The sequence below is a fragment of the Equus asinus genome, chromosome 10, assembly GCF_041296235.1.
Source record: "Equus asinus isolate D_3611 breed Donkey chromosome 10, EquAss-T2T_v2, whole genome shotgun sequence".
In the NCBI taxonomy this organism is placed as follows: Eukaryota; Metazoa; Chordata; class Mammalia; order Perissodactyla; family Equidae; genus Equus; species Equus asinus.
Window position 1 is genome coordinate 9,730,186 of NC_091799.1, and position 14,357 is coordinate 9,744,542.

The window sequence follows — 14,357 nt, forward strand, 5'->3', positions numbered from 1 at the left end:
AAAAACCATCTGGAATCAGACCATCCAAAACACAACAAACTATTAACATAACATTTGTGCATACTTTATCTATTTTTTAAAATTATATTCACTTTGGAACAGGGTCATAAATGCAGAATAGAGTAATAGCTGTGCAAGATTTGAAAAAGATACATGAATTTGATTAAATTAAAATTCTGCTTCATAAAAACTTCTGCAAAATAAAAATCTTAAATAAAGCAAAATTGAAAAAATACTCATGCTGTATAAAAAATATATGATTTACAATTACCACAAAGTTTATTAGAACACTAAAATTTTGAAAAAATGAATGTGCAAAGGATATGAAAATGAAAAACAAGTTATATAAGATAAAAGACGAAGAGAACACATAAATACAAGAGAATGTTCAACTTTGCCCGACAGCTGATCAATGTAAATTAGAACAACAGAGCAATATTTAAGCTATTACACTAGAAATGAAGGAGTGACAGACACAGGAGAAATGTGCCACCCCCACACAGGGCTGGTCTGTCCGTCTGTCGCCGCGCCCCTCATCCCGACCCCACTCTGGGCTCCTCTCAGGCAGCCAGTGCACTACCTCCTGTGTGGGGATTCGCTCAGCCTGGCCCTGTCCTTCACTGAACCTCAGTTTGTCTCCACTTCTTCCTCTGGATCCTGATGCAGATTAAGGTTGGCTACTTTTCTGTTTTGGACTAGTCCCAAGGCCTAACCCTCAGAGGTGGGATTACGGGGTTAAAAGACACACGTATTATTGCTCTCGAAGTGCTTTCTGCTCTACTGGCAGGATGAGAGGGCCAGCTCGCTGCGGCCCCAACCCCTGGGAACCTCACTAGAACTTTCATGGGCACCAGTACAAAAGCCAAGCCTGATATCCACTCTTGTCACCCAGGCAGAGCCCATCGTAGGGCACGCCTGCCCCACATCGGCCTTTGTGGGCTGACTCCACATGGCTCAGTTCCTGTCCCCACTCCCACCGAGGCGCAAAGGCTCAGCACATCCCGGGGACCTGATGGGAAGCCCAGCATCTCTCTGTCACACTGGGTGCTCTCAGATGATCCGCCTTCCAGTCTCCACAGTTGGTGCCTCCAACACTTCCAGCTCAAAGACCTTTAGGACTAAGTGGTCCTGTCTTCGTCATCCTCGTCAACAACTGCCACTCCAAGCACGGGCTTTACTGCCTCCCCTCTGTTTCTAACGGGAAAACTAAGAGCACATTCCCTGTCTGCCTCAGTGTTTTCTGAAAAGCCTTTTGTTTGTCTGGGCTTCCTTTCCTGATGTCACTCTTAGAAGCTTTCCACCCCTCTGATCTTGGCTTCTGGTTTCTATCATCCACAGATTTGCGAGCTCCTGAGCAAAATGCAGTTTCCTCAGGGGCCTCTCTTCTCTTTCCTTCATCAGAACAAGTAATGATTTTATAACCACAATGACAGTTTTGAGACTTCCCAGTCCCCCTGAGCTCCTGCTATCGTAGGACTGTGTCATCCCAGCCTTTCCGAGGTCCACCTGCTACATTAGAAGCTTGGCCCACACATCTGAGATGACAGAGGCGACTGCTGCTTCCAGCAAAGGTGGAGCAGAGAGACCAGACTGGATTTACCCTCCCACCCGAAAGAACCAAAAGAGTAAAACAACCATAGTCAAAATATGTGAAGTAACCGTTTTCAAGACAGTGGACATCAGGTAATGAAGGACTGTATCCCTGAGACAAGAAACCCACAAGGGGGCCTGTGACCGCCTGCTCACGGTCCTGAGACCCAGCTTCAGTGCGGGGAGGAGACGGGAGGAGCCCAAGATGGGTCACTGAGAGCTGGGGCCCAAGGCAGCCAAGGTTTGCAGGTCAGGGTGTGGGCTGGGAAAGAGGCCTCCGGAGATCTGTACATTCCCACCGTGGACCTCCGGGAGGACACACCCTGAGGCCAAGGTGCACAGGGCTCAGTGCTGGCACTCACACAGGAGGAGTGACCAGCCCTAGACAGAGACTGGCTCAGACCCACCTAACCAACCTAGAAACCAAAACCCAAAATGGCCAGGTGGTTTCCAAGTAACTTTCCTGCACCCAGAAGAAGGCTCAAGACATTTCCAGGACCACAGGCATTCCCAGCAAGGTAAAATCCACAACATCCGGTGTCCAATCTGAGGTAACAGGCATGCAAAGAAGCAGGAAATGTGACCCATGCAAGGAGAAAAACCAAGCAATCAAAACCCGGACCGGACACAGCTGTGAGATCAGCAAGCGAGGGCATCAGGGCGCTGGTCTGACTGCATCCGACCACTCCAGAGCCACGCAGAGACGCAGCTCAGAAAATGCCACACAGACCCAGAGAGCTTTCAGAGCTGAAAACCACAACACCTGACATGAGGACGTGCTGGACAAGATTAAAGTATAACAGACACTGTAAAAGAACAGAACAGTGAGCTTGAACACACAGCAATAAAGCCAGCTGGACTCAAACCCAGAGGGAAGAAGATTTCAGAAAAACCACAGCTTCCATGACTACAGAGCCACCACAAGCCCCCGACACACAAAGAACCAGGCCCTTGCAAGGCAGGCAGGCAGAAAAAGCACTGGAAGAAACGATGGCTGACAAACATCCAAATGAGACAAAAACCCTAAATCCACGTATCTGAGAAGCTCAATGAACCCTAAGCACACGTGCGCACACTAACCCCACCAGGCACATCATACTGAATTGTGATAAAAAGAAAATCCTAGAAGAAGCTAAAAGAAAAAATCTATGTCATATACAGAGAAGTAGACGAGGGTGTACCAAGAATTCCTCACTGGAAACACTTCAAGTGAGGATCCAGGGAAGTAACATGTTCAAAGTGAAGCAGGAAGCAAAAAACTGTCAACCTAGAATTCTGTATCCAGCAAAAACATCTTTCAGAAGTGAAGGCAAAATAAGGATTTTGCAGGCATGAGAAAGCTAAAAGAACTCTTCATAAGCAGACCAACACTACAGAGAGTCGATGAGAAGGTGGAGGGACCTGGGTCAGCGACCAAAGCACTGGAGGCAGTGACACCAGGAGCTGATACATGAGACTCGACTTCCTACACTCTTCTCAAAAGACCAAGAATGTTTAACAAAATAGCACTGCGTTCCATGTTCAGATGTAAGTAAAATGTATGAGAACGGCATGAAGTTTGGGAGGCAGAAACGAAGGTCCCTGTGCTGTCTGTAATTTCAAGACTTCCCATAAAGAGCATAAATCAAGGAGGTACGGTGCGGGATAAACACAGACACACAGGGTCAGTGGCACGGAAGACAGAGCCCAGGAAGTGACCCCACGTCATGACAACTGACTGTTGACAAAGGTGCAAACTCAATTCCATGGAGAGGACAGCCTTCGACACAAACGGTGCTGGGACAGCTGGACGTCCACATGCAAATAAAGGAACTCTGACCAATACCTCACACCACACACAAAATTAACACCTGAAACTACAAAACCACTGAAAGGAAACAGGAGAGAGAGTCTTTGGGATCTTGGGTTAGGCAAGGATTCTTGAAAAGAACACCAAAAGCACGATCGCAAAGAAAGTAATTGATAAACTGGACTTTAACGATTTAAAACACCTGCTCCTCAAAAGACAAGTGTCAAGGCTTGTAAATCACATACCTGCAAGTGCCTGAACCCAGAACAAACAAAACTCTCAAAACTCAAGAGAAAGAAAATAAATAATCCAATGAAAAACAAGCGATAGATGAGAACAGACCCTTCACCAACAAAGAAAAAGACTGGTCACCCCAGGACCAGGGCCGGTGGGAGCCAGGCTCTCACGCTGGAAAACGGCGCCATCACTTTGGCAAGGAGTCGGGCAGTTTTGTAAAGAAGCTGAACGGACACCCATCACGCGATCCAGCCGTTCGACTGTGAGGGATTCGCAAGCGTGTCCTCCATGCTCATGGCAACTCTGAGTGTAGCAGCCCAGAGCCAGAGAAGCCACTGTTCGTCCACAGGTGAAGGATAAGCACGTGGCCACAGAAAGGAGGGAGCTACTGACACTCGGAATAGTGATGCTGAGAGAGACGTCCACACAGCATGGATCCATTTAAGTAAACCAAACTAATCCCTCGTGACAGAAAGCAGAGCAGTGGGTACCCAGGGACGGCTCTGGTGGCAGGAGGAAACCTGAGAAGTAAGTGACGCTCACTATGGTAATCATGGTGATGGTTTCTGGGGTTAAAACTTACCCACTGCACTCTTTAAATAGTGCAGTCTGACAACTATACATCAATAAAGTTGTTAAAATAAAATATTAACGTTGGTTCATCATATAAATGACAAACATGCAATTTAATCAATTCTTCCAATTCATCAGAACCACGGCCAGCACCAGAGCTAACACCCACGGGACGGCGCCCACGCCCAGACCATCCTCCCCCTGACAGCCACAGGCACCGAAACAAGGCTGGGGCTGCTCTTGCCCACCACGCCATGCTCTCAGGAGGCAATTCTTGAGGGGGGGACGATGCGCGAGCGAGGCAGATGGTGACCGTGTCTAGCTACCTGCTGTCAGCGTGCTGGACTTCATCCCTTCCCTTCCCTCTCATCCTCATCCAGACCTTCTCCCCAGCGCCTCCCAGCTCACAGCTCCTTTCACGACAGTCATCGCCCTAATGCCCAGCTCTGACACAACCAGTGGAAAACAGCTCACAGCCGAGCCGTGCCCACTGAGCCGTGCCACACCACTGCCACCCCAGGAGCAGCCGTGCCCAGACCCTGGCTGCTGTTCTTGTTTTCTGGGCGGGAGGCAGGACCTGCGCACAGAGGCAGGGAGGGGTTCCCAATGCTGAGCAGCCGCAGTGAACGACCAGGTGGTGCCCACTGCTCCCGTCATTTCTTCCAATGGGTCTGTCTCGAGAGCCCCGGCTCGCTAAGGGCTCAGAGCTGAGAGGTGGCATCTACCTTCCTACCTCGACGCGGGCTCCGTGCTGATGCACATAGTATCTAACAGCGTGCTTTTCGAAATCTCTTAGTGTCAAGCCCGCTTTCTTATTTCGTTATCAATCTAACGAGTCGAGTCTGTGGCTGGATTTTCCTTTTATGGCTTTTGGTGGCTCTCTGAAATGGGGGACACAGCTCTGCGGGCCACACTGTGTCCCGGGAGCCCCGTCCCTCTGCCTGGGAGGCAGCACAGGGCTCATGCTCGAGCAGGGCCCCAGCAGATTGCCCGTGCACGCCCCACCACCCCGCTGGCTCTGGGGGGCCCAGAAGACCTTCCGAGAAACTCCCTTGAGGTGAATCCGAGGCGCCTGCTGTCGCCTCTGACCAAGCAGCCTACTGACCCCTGGCTGGAGGGCTGTTCCCAGAGGCCTAGCCAGGCCTCCAACGGGGACCCCAAACCCCGTTCTCTGGGCAAACAGTTGTCCTACAAAACTGACATCAATGCAGTATCTTAAATCACAGTCCAGAGAACAGGACACGGTCAACTGTTCCCTTTCCTTCCTTCCTTCCAAGGCAACTACAGTGGTAAGAACCAGGGTCACGCTTCCACCAGCCTAGGTGGGGCCACACCCTGGGGCTCCTCAGTCCCAAACACGGACACGGGAATCAGCGGTGTGATCACAAGTCCAGATGTGTCTCTAAAAACAGATTATATCCAGCAATTGGCCAACACACAAGATACCGACAGGAAGCCATGTGAACAATGGGCCGCTGACGACACGAGAAGAGAGAAGAGCCACAGCCAGGCACTAGGGTCGCGCTTCCAAGAAAAAAGAACCTCCAGCTGTCGCCCCTGCACGCCCTGGTTCCTCCATCCTCCTCCAGGACCCGTTTCCCTGGGAGGAAGGCACGGCTGAGGGTGGCGACGGCCAGAGACTCACGTTGTCCCGGATGTTGATGTCGGAGCCCTTGGACAGCAGCAGCTTCACGAGGTCCACGTGCTTATACTCGGTGGCCCAAATCATGGGTGTCCAGCCGCCATCATCCTAATTCGAAAAGAAAGAAACAAAAATCCATCACAGCTCCTAGAGATGAGCAACGTGAAGAACCACCTCGCTCAGGACCTGCAAGGCGGCCTGGGAGGCTGGAGCCAGTGCAAGTTCCCATCTTGCTGACAAGGAAGCGAGGCTCAGAGCTGCCCCAGCTACCTCGCAACTGTAGGACCAAGCCAGAACCAGCCCAGTCCAACCACACAAACCTCTGCTCTGAGGGGGACGGACAGAACCGCTGGTCACCCTGCCCGCTCAAGCCCGCTGGGCAGGACCCACAGGGACAACTCTACACCTCTGAAGACATGTGATAGAATCACATAAGAAGAGGACCACATCGACCTTCAGAGACCAGAGGCCGGTGTGGGAAGCACTAAAAGGGACAGTGTCTGCTTATCCTTTCGTCCCCGTCACAGAGACACCATGCAAGAGCAGCAGCCAAGAACTGCAGACGGACATTGTGGCCCAGAGAGCAACAGCAGCCATGCAAAGTTTGGCCTATTCCTGAAGAGCAGGGAGCAGAAAGCCCACTCAGGATGACTCCATTCGTAGGTCGACAGCGGTTCTGACGAGCTGGCTTTCTACCACTCTGCCCACCCAGGCTGTCTTCCTACTCAGTGGTCCTGGGTAGCTTTATTTAAATCAGAAAAAGACAACCCTTCAGGAAATGAGTATCATGTTGCCAACTCCTACTCTGGCGGCAGAAGGCTCCTCCATCCCAGCTTCTCTCACACAATGTCCTGCACATCACAGGTGCCACACTTCTCTGGTGGACACACAGCCTCCACAACTAAAGCAAGATCATCCCTGAGGGTCGACTGTGGGCGGCACTGGGGACAGGGTAAGGATGACACAAGTCTGCCTGTGGAGCCAGCCCAGTCCTGGAGAGAAACTCACAAACCCAACCACGTGGGAGACGACAAAGGAAACCGGGGAAGGGTATGCTCAGACGAGTGAACAGGGCAGGGGTCCAGCCATGGCCTTGTCAGAGCAGAAGTGGGCCACACACCAGACCACAGGGGCTGCTGTCTGGACCTCTGGGAGGGTCTCACAGTCAGGGTGGCGCACAGGGAGCCAGGTTGGCAGCCGTGACTGGGCTAATAGGGTGGAGCCTGTGAGTGAAGACAGAGTCATGTGGGAGGGGGCCCTGGTGAGCAGGAGGGGTCCTGGGTGAGAGGGAGGAGGAAGCACCCTTGCTCTCTTCAGTCACTCACTCGCTCAACAGACATGCATGGGCCTCCTCCACGCCAGGCACTCCGTGCCACACGCAGACCCATCTCCAGGACCCTGACAGCAGGGTGGAGACAGACATGCGGATGATAAGCAAACACTCAGGGAAAGAGGTGGAACATCAGACAATGGCCAATCATAGGAGGGAAGATGGGATGCCACGGGGAGTTGGGAAGGGGCCATGGCACATAAGAGGCTGGGGACCCCACTCAGGTGGGGAACACCTGAACACAGGCCAGAGGGAGGCCAGGGTGGCCCAGGTGGACCATGGGAGCGTGAGTTTGCAGAGCAGCCAGTGAGCAGGCCAGGGGAGGAGCAGACAGGTGGGGCCAGGCCAGGCCTTCCAGGGCCTTGAGAGGGGAGGCCACAAAGGATGGGTGTGGGACCAGGACTACTACAAAGGAGAAGTGAGTCTCTGGCCAGCCCATCAGATGGAATGTCAGTAAGTGGAGGGTGTGGCTTTACCTGACAGTTGACATCCATTTGTCCATTTGAAAGCAGATACTGAACCACGTCATAGTGGCCTTTCTTGGCAGCCAGGTGCAAACAGGTGGAGCCCTCTGCATCCTGCAATGCAAATGCCATTTAGCTCCAGAGAAACGACACTGTGACTCACAGAATGCCAGGCCTTGAGTGCAGGACCACGGCGAACCTTCATTCCCCACGAGGGAGGTGTGTAAGGAATGATGAGGGACCCAGAGTAAGGTCACACAGCCAGGATCTAAGCCCTGTCCGGCGGGCTCCAGACCCCCAGCTCCTGACCCCTGTCCCCTCCACCTGCCATGGTACAGACCGGCTGAGGGACACCACGGGCTTCTCAATGTGGCCAGGGTGCAGTGCCCTGTCCCTCTACAAGCTGCTGTGACAGGACTCCCAGGAATATTCCAGGCCTTTGGGGCTCCTCACGTGACAAGAGAACCACCTGCCTGCCTGGGCCCTCTGTGCGTTAACGGTTACCACGGCGCACTTAAAACAGTGCCAATGCCCCAAAACAAGTTGTCCATGTGCCACAGAACTCACAATGGCAAATGGCAGAGAAGAGCAGGGACCACAAGCCTGCCCTGCAGTCTGACACACGTCACGGCCGTCGACTGCCTCCGTTTCACTTCCTGAGGTGCCGGGCACATTTCCTTGTCTATTTCCTAAATCACACTAAATATATCACATTATTTGAACTATCTCAAAATAAAACAAAAACAACCCAGCCAGTCTGAGACCAGACCCACGGAGCTCCAGGAGAGACCCGGGTTCCCAGACGGCTAGGACACTACTCCCAGTTGCCATAGCGGGCCGTGGCTGACCTGAGCTTCCAATGCCCATAGGTGGACCTCCTCGTGCAGCCACCCCTGGACTACGCGGACGCCCTGCCACCACCTCCTCCTGGCAGGGGCTGTTCCCACTCCTCCCCGACTCCGGTCTGTACTGACCACACTCAGTACCCCACTTCTCTCCCTCATTTCTATTCTCAGAGCAGTAAACCCAGATTTTAACACACATCACTAAACATATTTCTGAAGTTAATCAGTAAACCCACTTTTCTCAAGAAAACCACTCAAATCCCATATTACCGGTGTTTAAACTTTTATTATAAATACAAAATGTATGGTTGTTCATTTAAAGGCATGCCTAATTTTTAAGTGTTCTCAATCATTAGAATAGGTACAGTCTGATGGTCCTCGAAATATGAGAAGATGTCACAGCTATGAGGACAGAAACCACAAAACAGATGTGCTAAGTGGGATGGTCTGAGTGCACCAAATACAGAGAGCCACTGCATTTCTGTCAGGCAGATAAAGGACAAATGCAATGTGGTTCTCACCTGCCAGTAGAATATGCCTGAATGAGTGAGATCATAGGTGCCCTGAGCCCCAGGACTTGAGGCAGAAGCAGAGAGAGACTGGGCAGAGCCCAGGAATGGGGAGAGACCAGGAGCGGGGAGAGAACAGGAGCGGGGAGAGAACAGAAGTAGGGAGAGACCAGGAGTGGGGAAAGAACAGGAGCGGGGAGAGAACAGGAGCGACAGGAGCCAGGAGAAAACAAGAGCAGGGAGGGACCAGGGGCAGGGAGAGGACAGGAGGGGGCAGGGCCCAGGCAGAGAGCAGCAGGGAGAGGACAGGAGCGGGGAGACTGGGAGTGGGCAGGGAACAGGAGTGGGAAGGGACCAGGAGCGGAGAGGGCCCAGGCACAGAAGAGGTGGCAGTGTGTGGTTCACAAGCTAGGGAGTTCATCCACAAAACAACCAGAGTACAGAGCAGGGACTGAGGGTATTTCAGCCAAGGGAGCACCACAGAAAATGATGTGAACGTGGGAAACGGTGGGAGCTGCAGGCAGGGAGAGGTGCATGGGTGGTTCACCCAGCGTTCAGTTAGGAAATCTTCAGGCACACAAACTTGAGTACACAGGACTGTCCCCCCACAACCCCACCACCATCTCAGGAACAACCACACAGCGCCTGGTCCCATTTCTCCTCCCCTCCTCCTCAGAGGTAATCACTATCCTGAATTCAACAGCTATCATTCTGAAGCATCTTTTGCTACTTCTGTTATATATCTATGTATCTATAAATGATGGTTTTACGTGTTTTTAAATTGTCTAGAAATATCATATTGTATATCCTTCTGCAATTCATATTTAGTTCAACATGATGCTTTTGAGATTTATCTTTGTATATAATATGTAGCATTAATTCATTTATTTCAACTCATGTGAAACTATTTCCAGTTTGCACATTCCTGGTTGAGGAACATTCAGCTGTTTCTGACTTTGTGTTATTTAAAGACATGCTGAATACTGCAAAATGCTTCCTGTGTGCACGTGCAAGAGTTGACCGCAGGCTTCTCCCGGCCCGAGGAAGGTTGCTCCCTCGCTTTGGGTTCTGGGTGAGGGAGACCCCTCCCCTCCCCCCCCCCCGCCCCACAGTGCTGCTGCGTGCTGCCAGGGAGTCTCGACCTTTGGGCTCCACAGAATTCAGTGGCCACAATGTGGCACCTGAGCAGTGTCCTAAAGGGCTGAGCACCCTCACGTGTCTACTGGTCACTTTGCTTCCTCTTCTGGAACTGCCTGCTCCTGCTTCTTGCTCATTTTCCTTTTGGGTTCTTTTATTTGTAGTAGTTTCTTAGACTTTTTGGACATTAATCTTTGGCCAGTGTGTTACAAAATCTTCTCCCAGTTTGTAGCCTGCCCTTTCATATACTCCGTCATCTTTTATTGATCAAAACTTCTTAATTCGAATGCACTTGACTTTATCAATCATTTTTGTATTTTCTATTCCTTGTTGAAGAAATCTTTCCCTATGCTGGAATCACAAAGATCATCTTTCCTCTTTGTTTTTTTTTTTTTTTTTTTTGAGGAAGATTAGCCCTGAGCTAACTACTGCCAATCCTCCTCTTTTTGCTGAGGAAGACTGGCCCTGAGCTAACATCCATGCCCATCTTCCTCTATTTTATTCGTGGGATGCCTGCCACAGCATGGCTTTTTGTGAAGCGGTGCCATGTTCGCATCCGGGATCTGAACCGGCGAACCCCGGGCTGCCGTGAAGTGGAACATGCGCACTTAACCGCTGCTCCACCGGGCTGGCCCCATCCTTCCTCTTAACTTCTGAAAGTGTTGTAATTTGCTTTTACATTTGATTCTTCTGTTTACCATCTGCACGATGCATGTTCTCCAGCCTCTTTACTCCCACCTGTGTCTTTACAGTTAACGAGAGAACGCTAAAGCAGCACAGAGCTGGCTCCTGCTTCTTTATCTACTCAGGCAAATCCCTGCCTTTTCGTTGGAGTGTTTAGTCTTTCATATTTCACGTAATCACTGACCTGGTTTAAGTGTGTCACCTTGCTGTTTATCCCATCTGTTCTTACTCCTCTTCTGCCTTTTAGTTACAAATACTTTTTAGTATTCCATTTTACTTCCTCTACTAGCTTTTTAAAGAGTTTCCTTAAAGCTCTAATTCTTTTAAATTATTCTCTTATTACTTTCTCTACGTATTACAATATTTGCCTTTATCAGTCTACTTACATTAATATTTCTCAGCTCCCCAACAGAAATAAAATAATGTGACAACAGGCCAGGTAAGTGCATCCACTGCTGCCCTCTCCGCTCCTGCTGTCGTACATTTCACTTCCAAATGTGTGCAACCTCCGCCTTAGAATGGCACTACCTCTGCTACACAGAGCCTTTTGTCTTCTAAGCAATTTAAAGAAAACAACAGTCTTTCTTATTTACCGTTCCTGGCACTTTTCTTTCATTCCCGAAGGTTGATTCTTCCTCTGGTAGCCTTAGTATAAATCTGCTGATAAATCCTATCAACTTCTGTTTACCTGAAAATGTTTTCTTTCACAACTATTCTTTGAAGGATACTTTTACTGGATGTAGCACTCTGAGTTGACAACGTTTTTTTTCTTTCAGCACAATAAAAATATCACTCCATCATCTCAGGTGAGAAGTAGCCAATCTTTTGCAATGTTGTTTGCATACAGGTATTACTTTTCTCTGCAGCTTTTAACATTTTCTCCTTATTCCTGGTTTTCAACACTGAACTATGATGTACTCAGGTGTGGTATTTGTCTTCACCCAGCCTGGGGCTTGCTGAGTTTCTTGGACCCGTGGTTGTTTTCCACCAAATTTGAAATACATGACCATTTTTTCTTCAAAATATTTTTTTCTACCAGGTTTTCTCTCTCTTTTCTGGGACTCCAATTACACACCAGACAGTTTGTTGCTGTCCTACAACCTGTTTTTCAGACTGAGTAATTTCTATGCTCGGTCTTCAGTTTCAGTGACCCTGTCCTCTACTGCACCCAATCGGCTGTTAAGTTCACCCATGAATTGTCCACCTCACATCTGATCACCTCAAAACCACCACCACTCCTCCAATTCTTTGTCTCCAGCTGCTTCCATAAACCCTGAACCCTAGCCTCCTGCCGCTTCTGTGGTGCTCTGCCTGGGTGCTGGCTCCTGTGACGAAGCTGGGAAATAGTCCCCAGGCAGAGAACTGGGTAAATGCAGAATTCGCCCACCCATCATAATGGAGAGGATTAGTAATAATTATCTATAGATGTTTACAGAAAAATTAAAAAAGTTTTCTAGATCTCAAAAACCACCAAAAACAAAACCAAAGGACAAAATACAAGGTTGAAAAAATATTCACAATATATGTGAATAACTACATACGAAAAAATGTTCACTTAAAGAAAAGTAAATTAAAATAGTAAAAAATAAATTAAAAGCAACCATTTTGCATATCAAATTATTAATACTAAAAAATAATCTGTAATAGCTGGCATTGGTAGGAGTGTAGGAAATGAGTGCTCAGACACTCCTGGGTGCAATTCAGAAAGAGGGATGAAAAGCCTTAAAAATGATTATGTATTTTGATCTAGCAATTCTGTACCCAGAAATCTATCCTGAAGAAATCAAATGTGCAAAGATCTAGCTATGAAAATGTTTGCCGAACCACCGTGTATAATAAAAATGTGAAAATGACATAAATATTAAAGAATAAGCAAATCTGAACAAAAAATGATACAATTCTATCATGAAATACAACGCAGCCACTTGAAATAATGTTAGAGGGTAATATTTAATGACAGAAAAATAGAATTTGATGGGGAAAAGGAGTTGATAAATTAGTATAATCAGTGGAAAAATGTGTATTAAAGTGAAAGGCTATAAGATCTTTTTTATTTTCTTTTATTGTGGTAACATACATATATAACAAAATTTGCCATTTTTAAGTGTATGATTCAGTGACATTAATTACATTCACAGTATTGTGCACCCATCACCACTTATCTCTTCCCCAAACTTTTTAACCACCTCAAACAGAAACTTAGTACCCAGTAAGAAATAACATCTCTCTTCCCTTAGCCTCTAGTAACCTCTAATCTAAATCTGCCTATTCTAGGGACCTCACATAAGTGGAATCATACAGTATTTGTCCTTTTGTGTGTGGCTTCTTTCACTAGCACAATGTCCTACAGGTGCACCCATGTTGTGGCATGTGTCAGAACTTCCTTCCTTTTTGTTTTAAGATTGGCAGCTAACAACTATTCCCAATCTTCTTTTTTCTGCTTTATCTCCCCAAAGCCCTTCACCCCATACATAGTTGTATCTTAGTTACAGGTCCTTCTAGTTGTGGCAGTGGGATGCCTCCTCAACGTGGCCTGATGAGCGGTGCCATGTCCGCGCCCAGGATCCAAACCAGCAAAACCCTGGGCCACCGCAGTGGAGCACAAGAACTTAACTGCTCGGCCGCGGGGCCTGCCCCCAGTACTTCCTTCCTTTTTAAGGCTGAATAATATTCCACTGTGGATGGACCCCATTTTGTTTATCTACTCATCTGTGGATGGACAACGGGTTGTTTCCACCTTTTGGCTACTGTGAATGACGCTGCCATGAACATGGGTGTGCAAATACATCTGTTGAGTCCCTGCTTTCGGTTTCTTTGGGCATAACCTAGGATTGGAATTGCTGGATTGTATAGTAATTCTATGTTTAACTTTTAGAGGAAACACCAAACTGTTTTCCACAGTAACTGCATCATTTTACATTCCCGCCAGCAATGCATGAGGGTTCCAATTTCTTCACATCTTTGCTAACACTTATTTTCCAACTTTTAGATAACAGTTGTCCTAAGGGGTATGAGGTGGTATCTCACTATAGTTTTGATCTGCATTTCCCTAATGACTAATGATGCTGAACATCTTTTCATGTGCTAATTGGCCATTCACATATCGTCTTTGGAGAAATGTCTACTCAAACTCTCCCCATTTTTGAACTGGGCTGCGTTTTTGTTCTTGACTGGCAGGAGTTCTTTATATATTCCGGACAGTAATCCCCTATCACATATAGGATTTACAAATATTTCTCCCATTCTGTGGGTTGTCTTTTCACACTCTTGGATGGTGTCCTTAAATGCACAAAAGTTTCAAATTTTGATGAAGTTTAATTTATCTATTTTTTCTTTTATTGCCTGTGCTTTTGATATCATATCTGAGAAATCACTGCCAAATCCAATGTCATGATGATTTTCCTTTATGTTTTCTTCTAAGAGTTTTATGGTTTTAGCTCTCAAGTTTAGATCTTTCATCCATCTTGAGTGAATTTTTGTATATAGTGTCTGGTAAGGGTCCACCTTTGTTCTTTTGCAGGTGGAGATCCAGATTTCCCAGCACTAGTTATTTGTCG

The 14,357-nt window shown here is 48.2% G+C and overlaps 1 protein-coding gene across 15 annotated transcripts in view; it reads right to left on the minus strand.

Moving 5' to 3' along the window:
• EHMT1 (euchromatic histone lysine methyltransferase 1) overlaps positions 1–14,357 on the minus strand; it is a 197,031-nt gene that overhangs the window by 21,549 nt on the left and 161,125 nt on the right. For all 15 annotated transcript variants that reach the window (XM_014828102.3, XM_014828101.3, XM_070518202.1 and 12 more), the window contains 2 exons: positions 7,638–7,739; positions 5,835–5,939 (listed from right to left, as the gene is read on the minus strand). In XM_014828102.3, the coding sequence (XP_014683588.3) occupies positions 5,835–5,939; positions 7,638–7,739 (207 nt within the window). The remainder of the gene's footprint in view (positions 1–5,834; positions 5,940–7,637; positions 7,740–14,357) is intronic.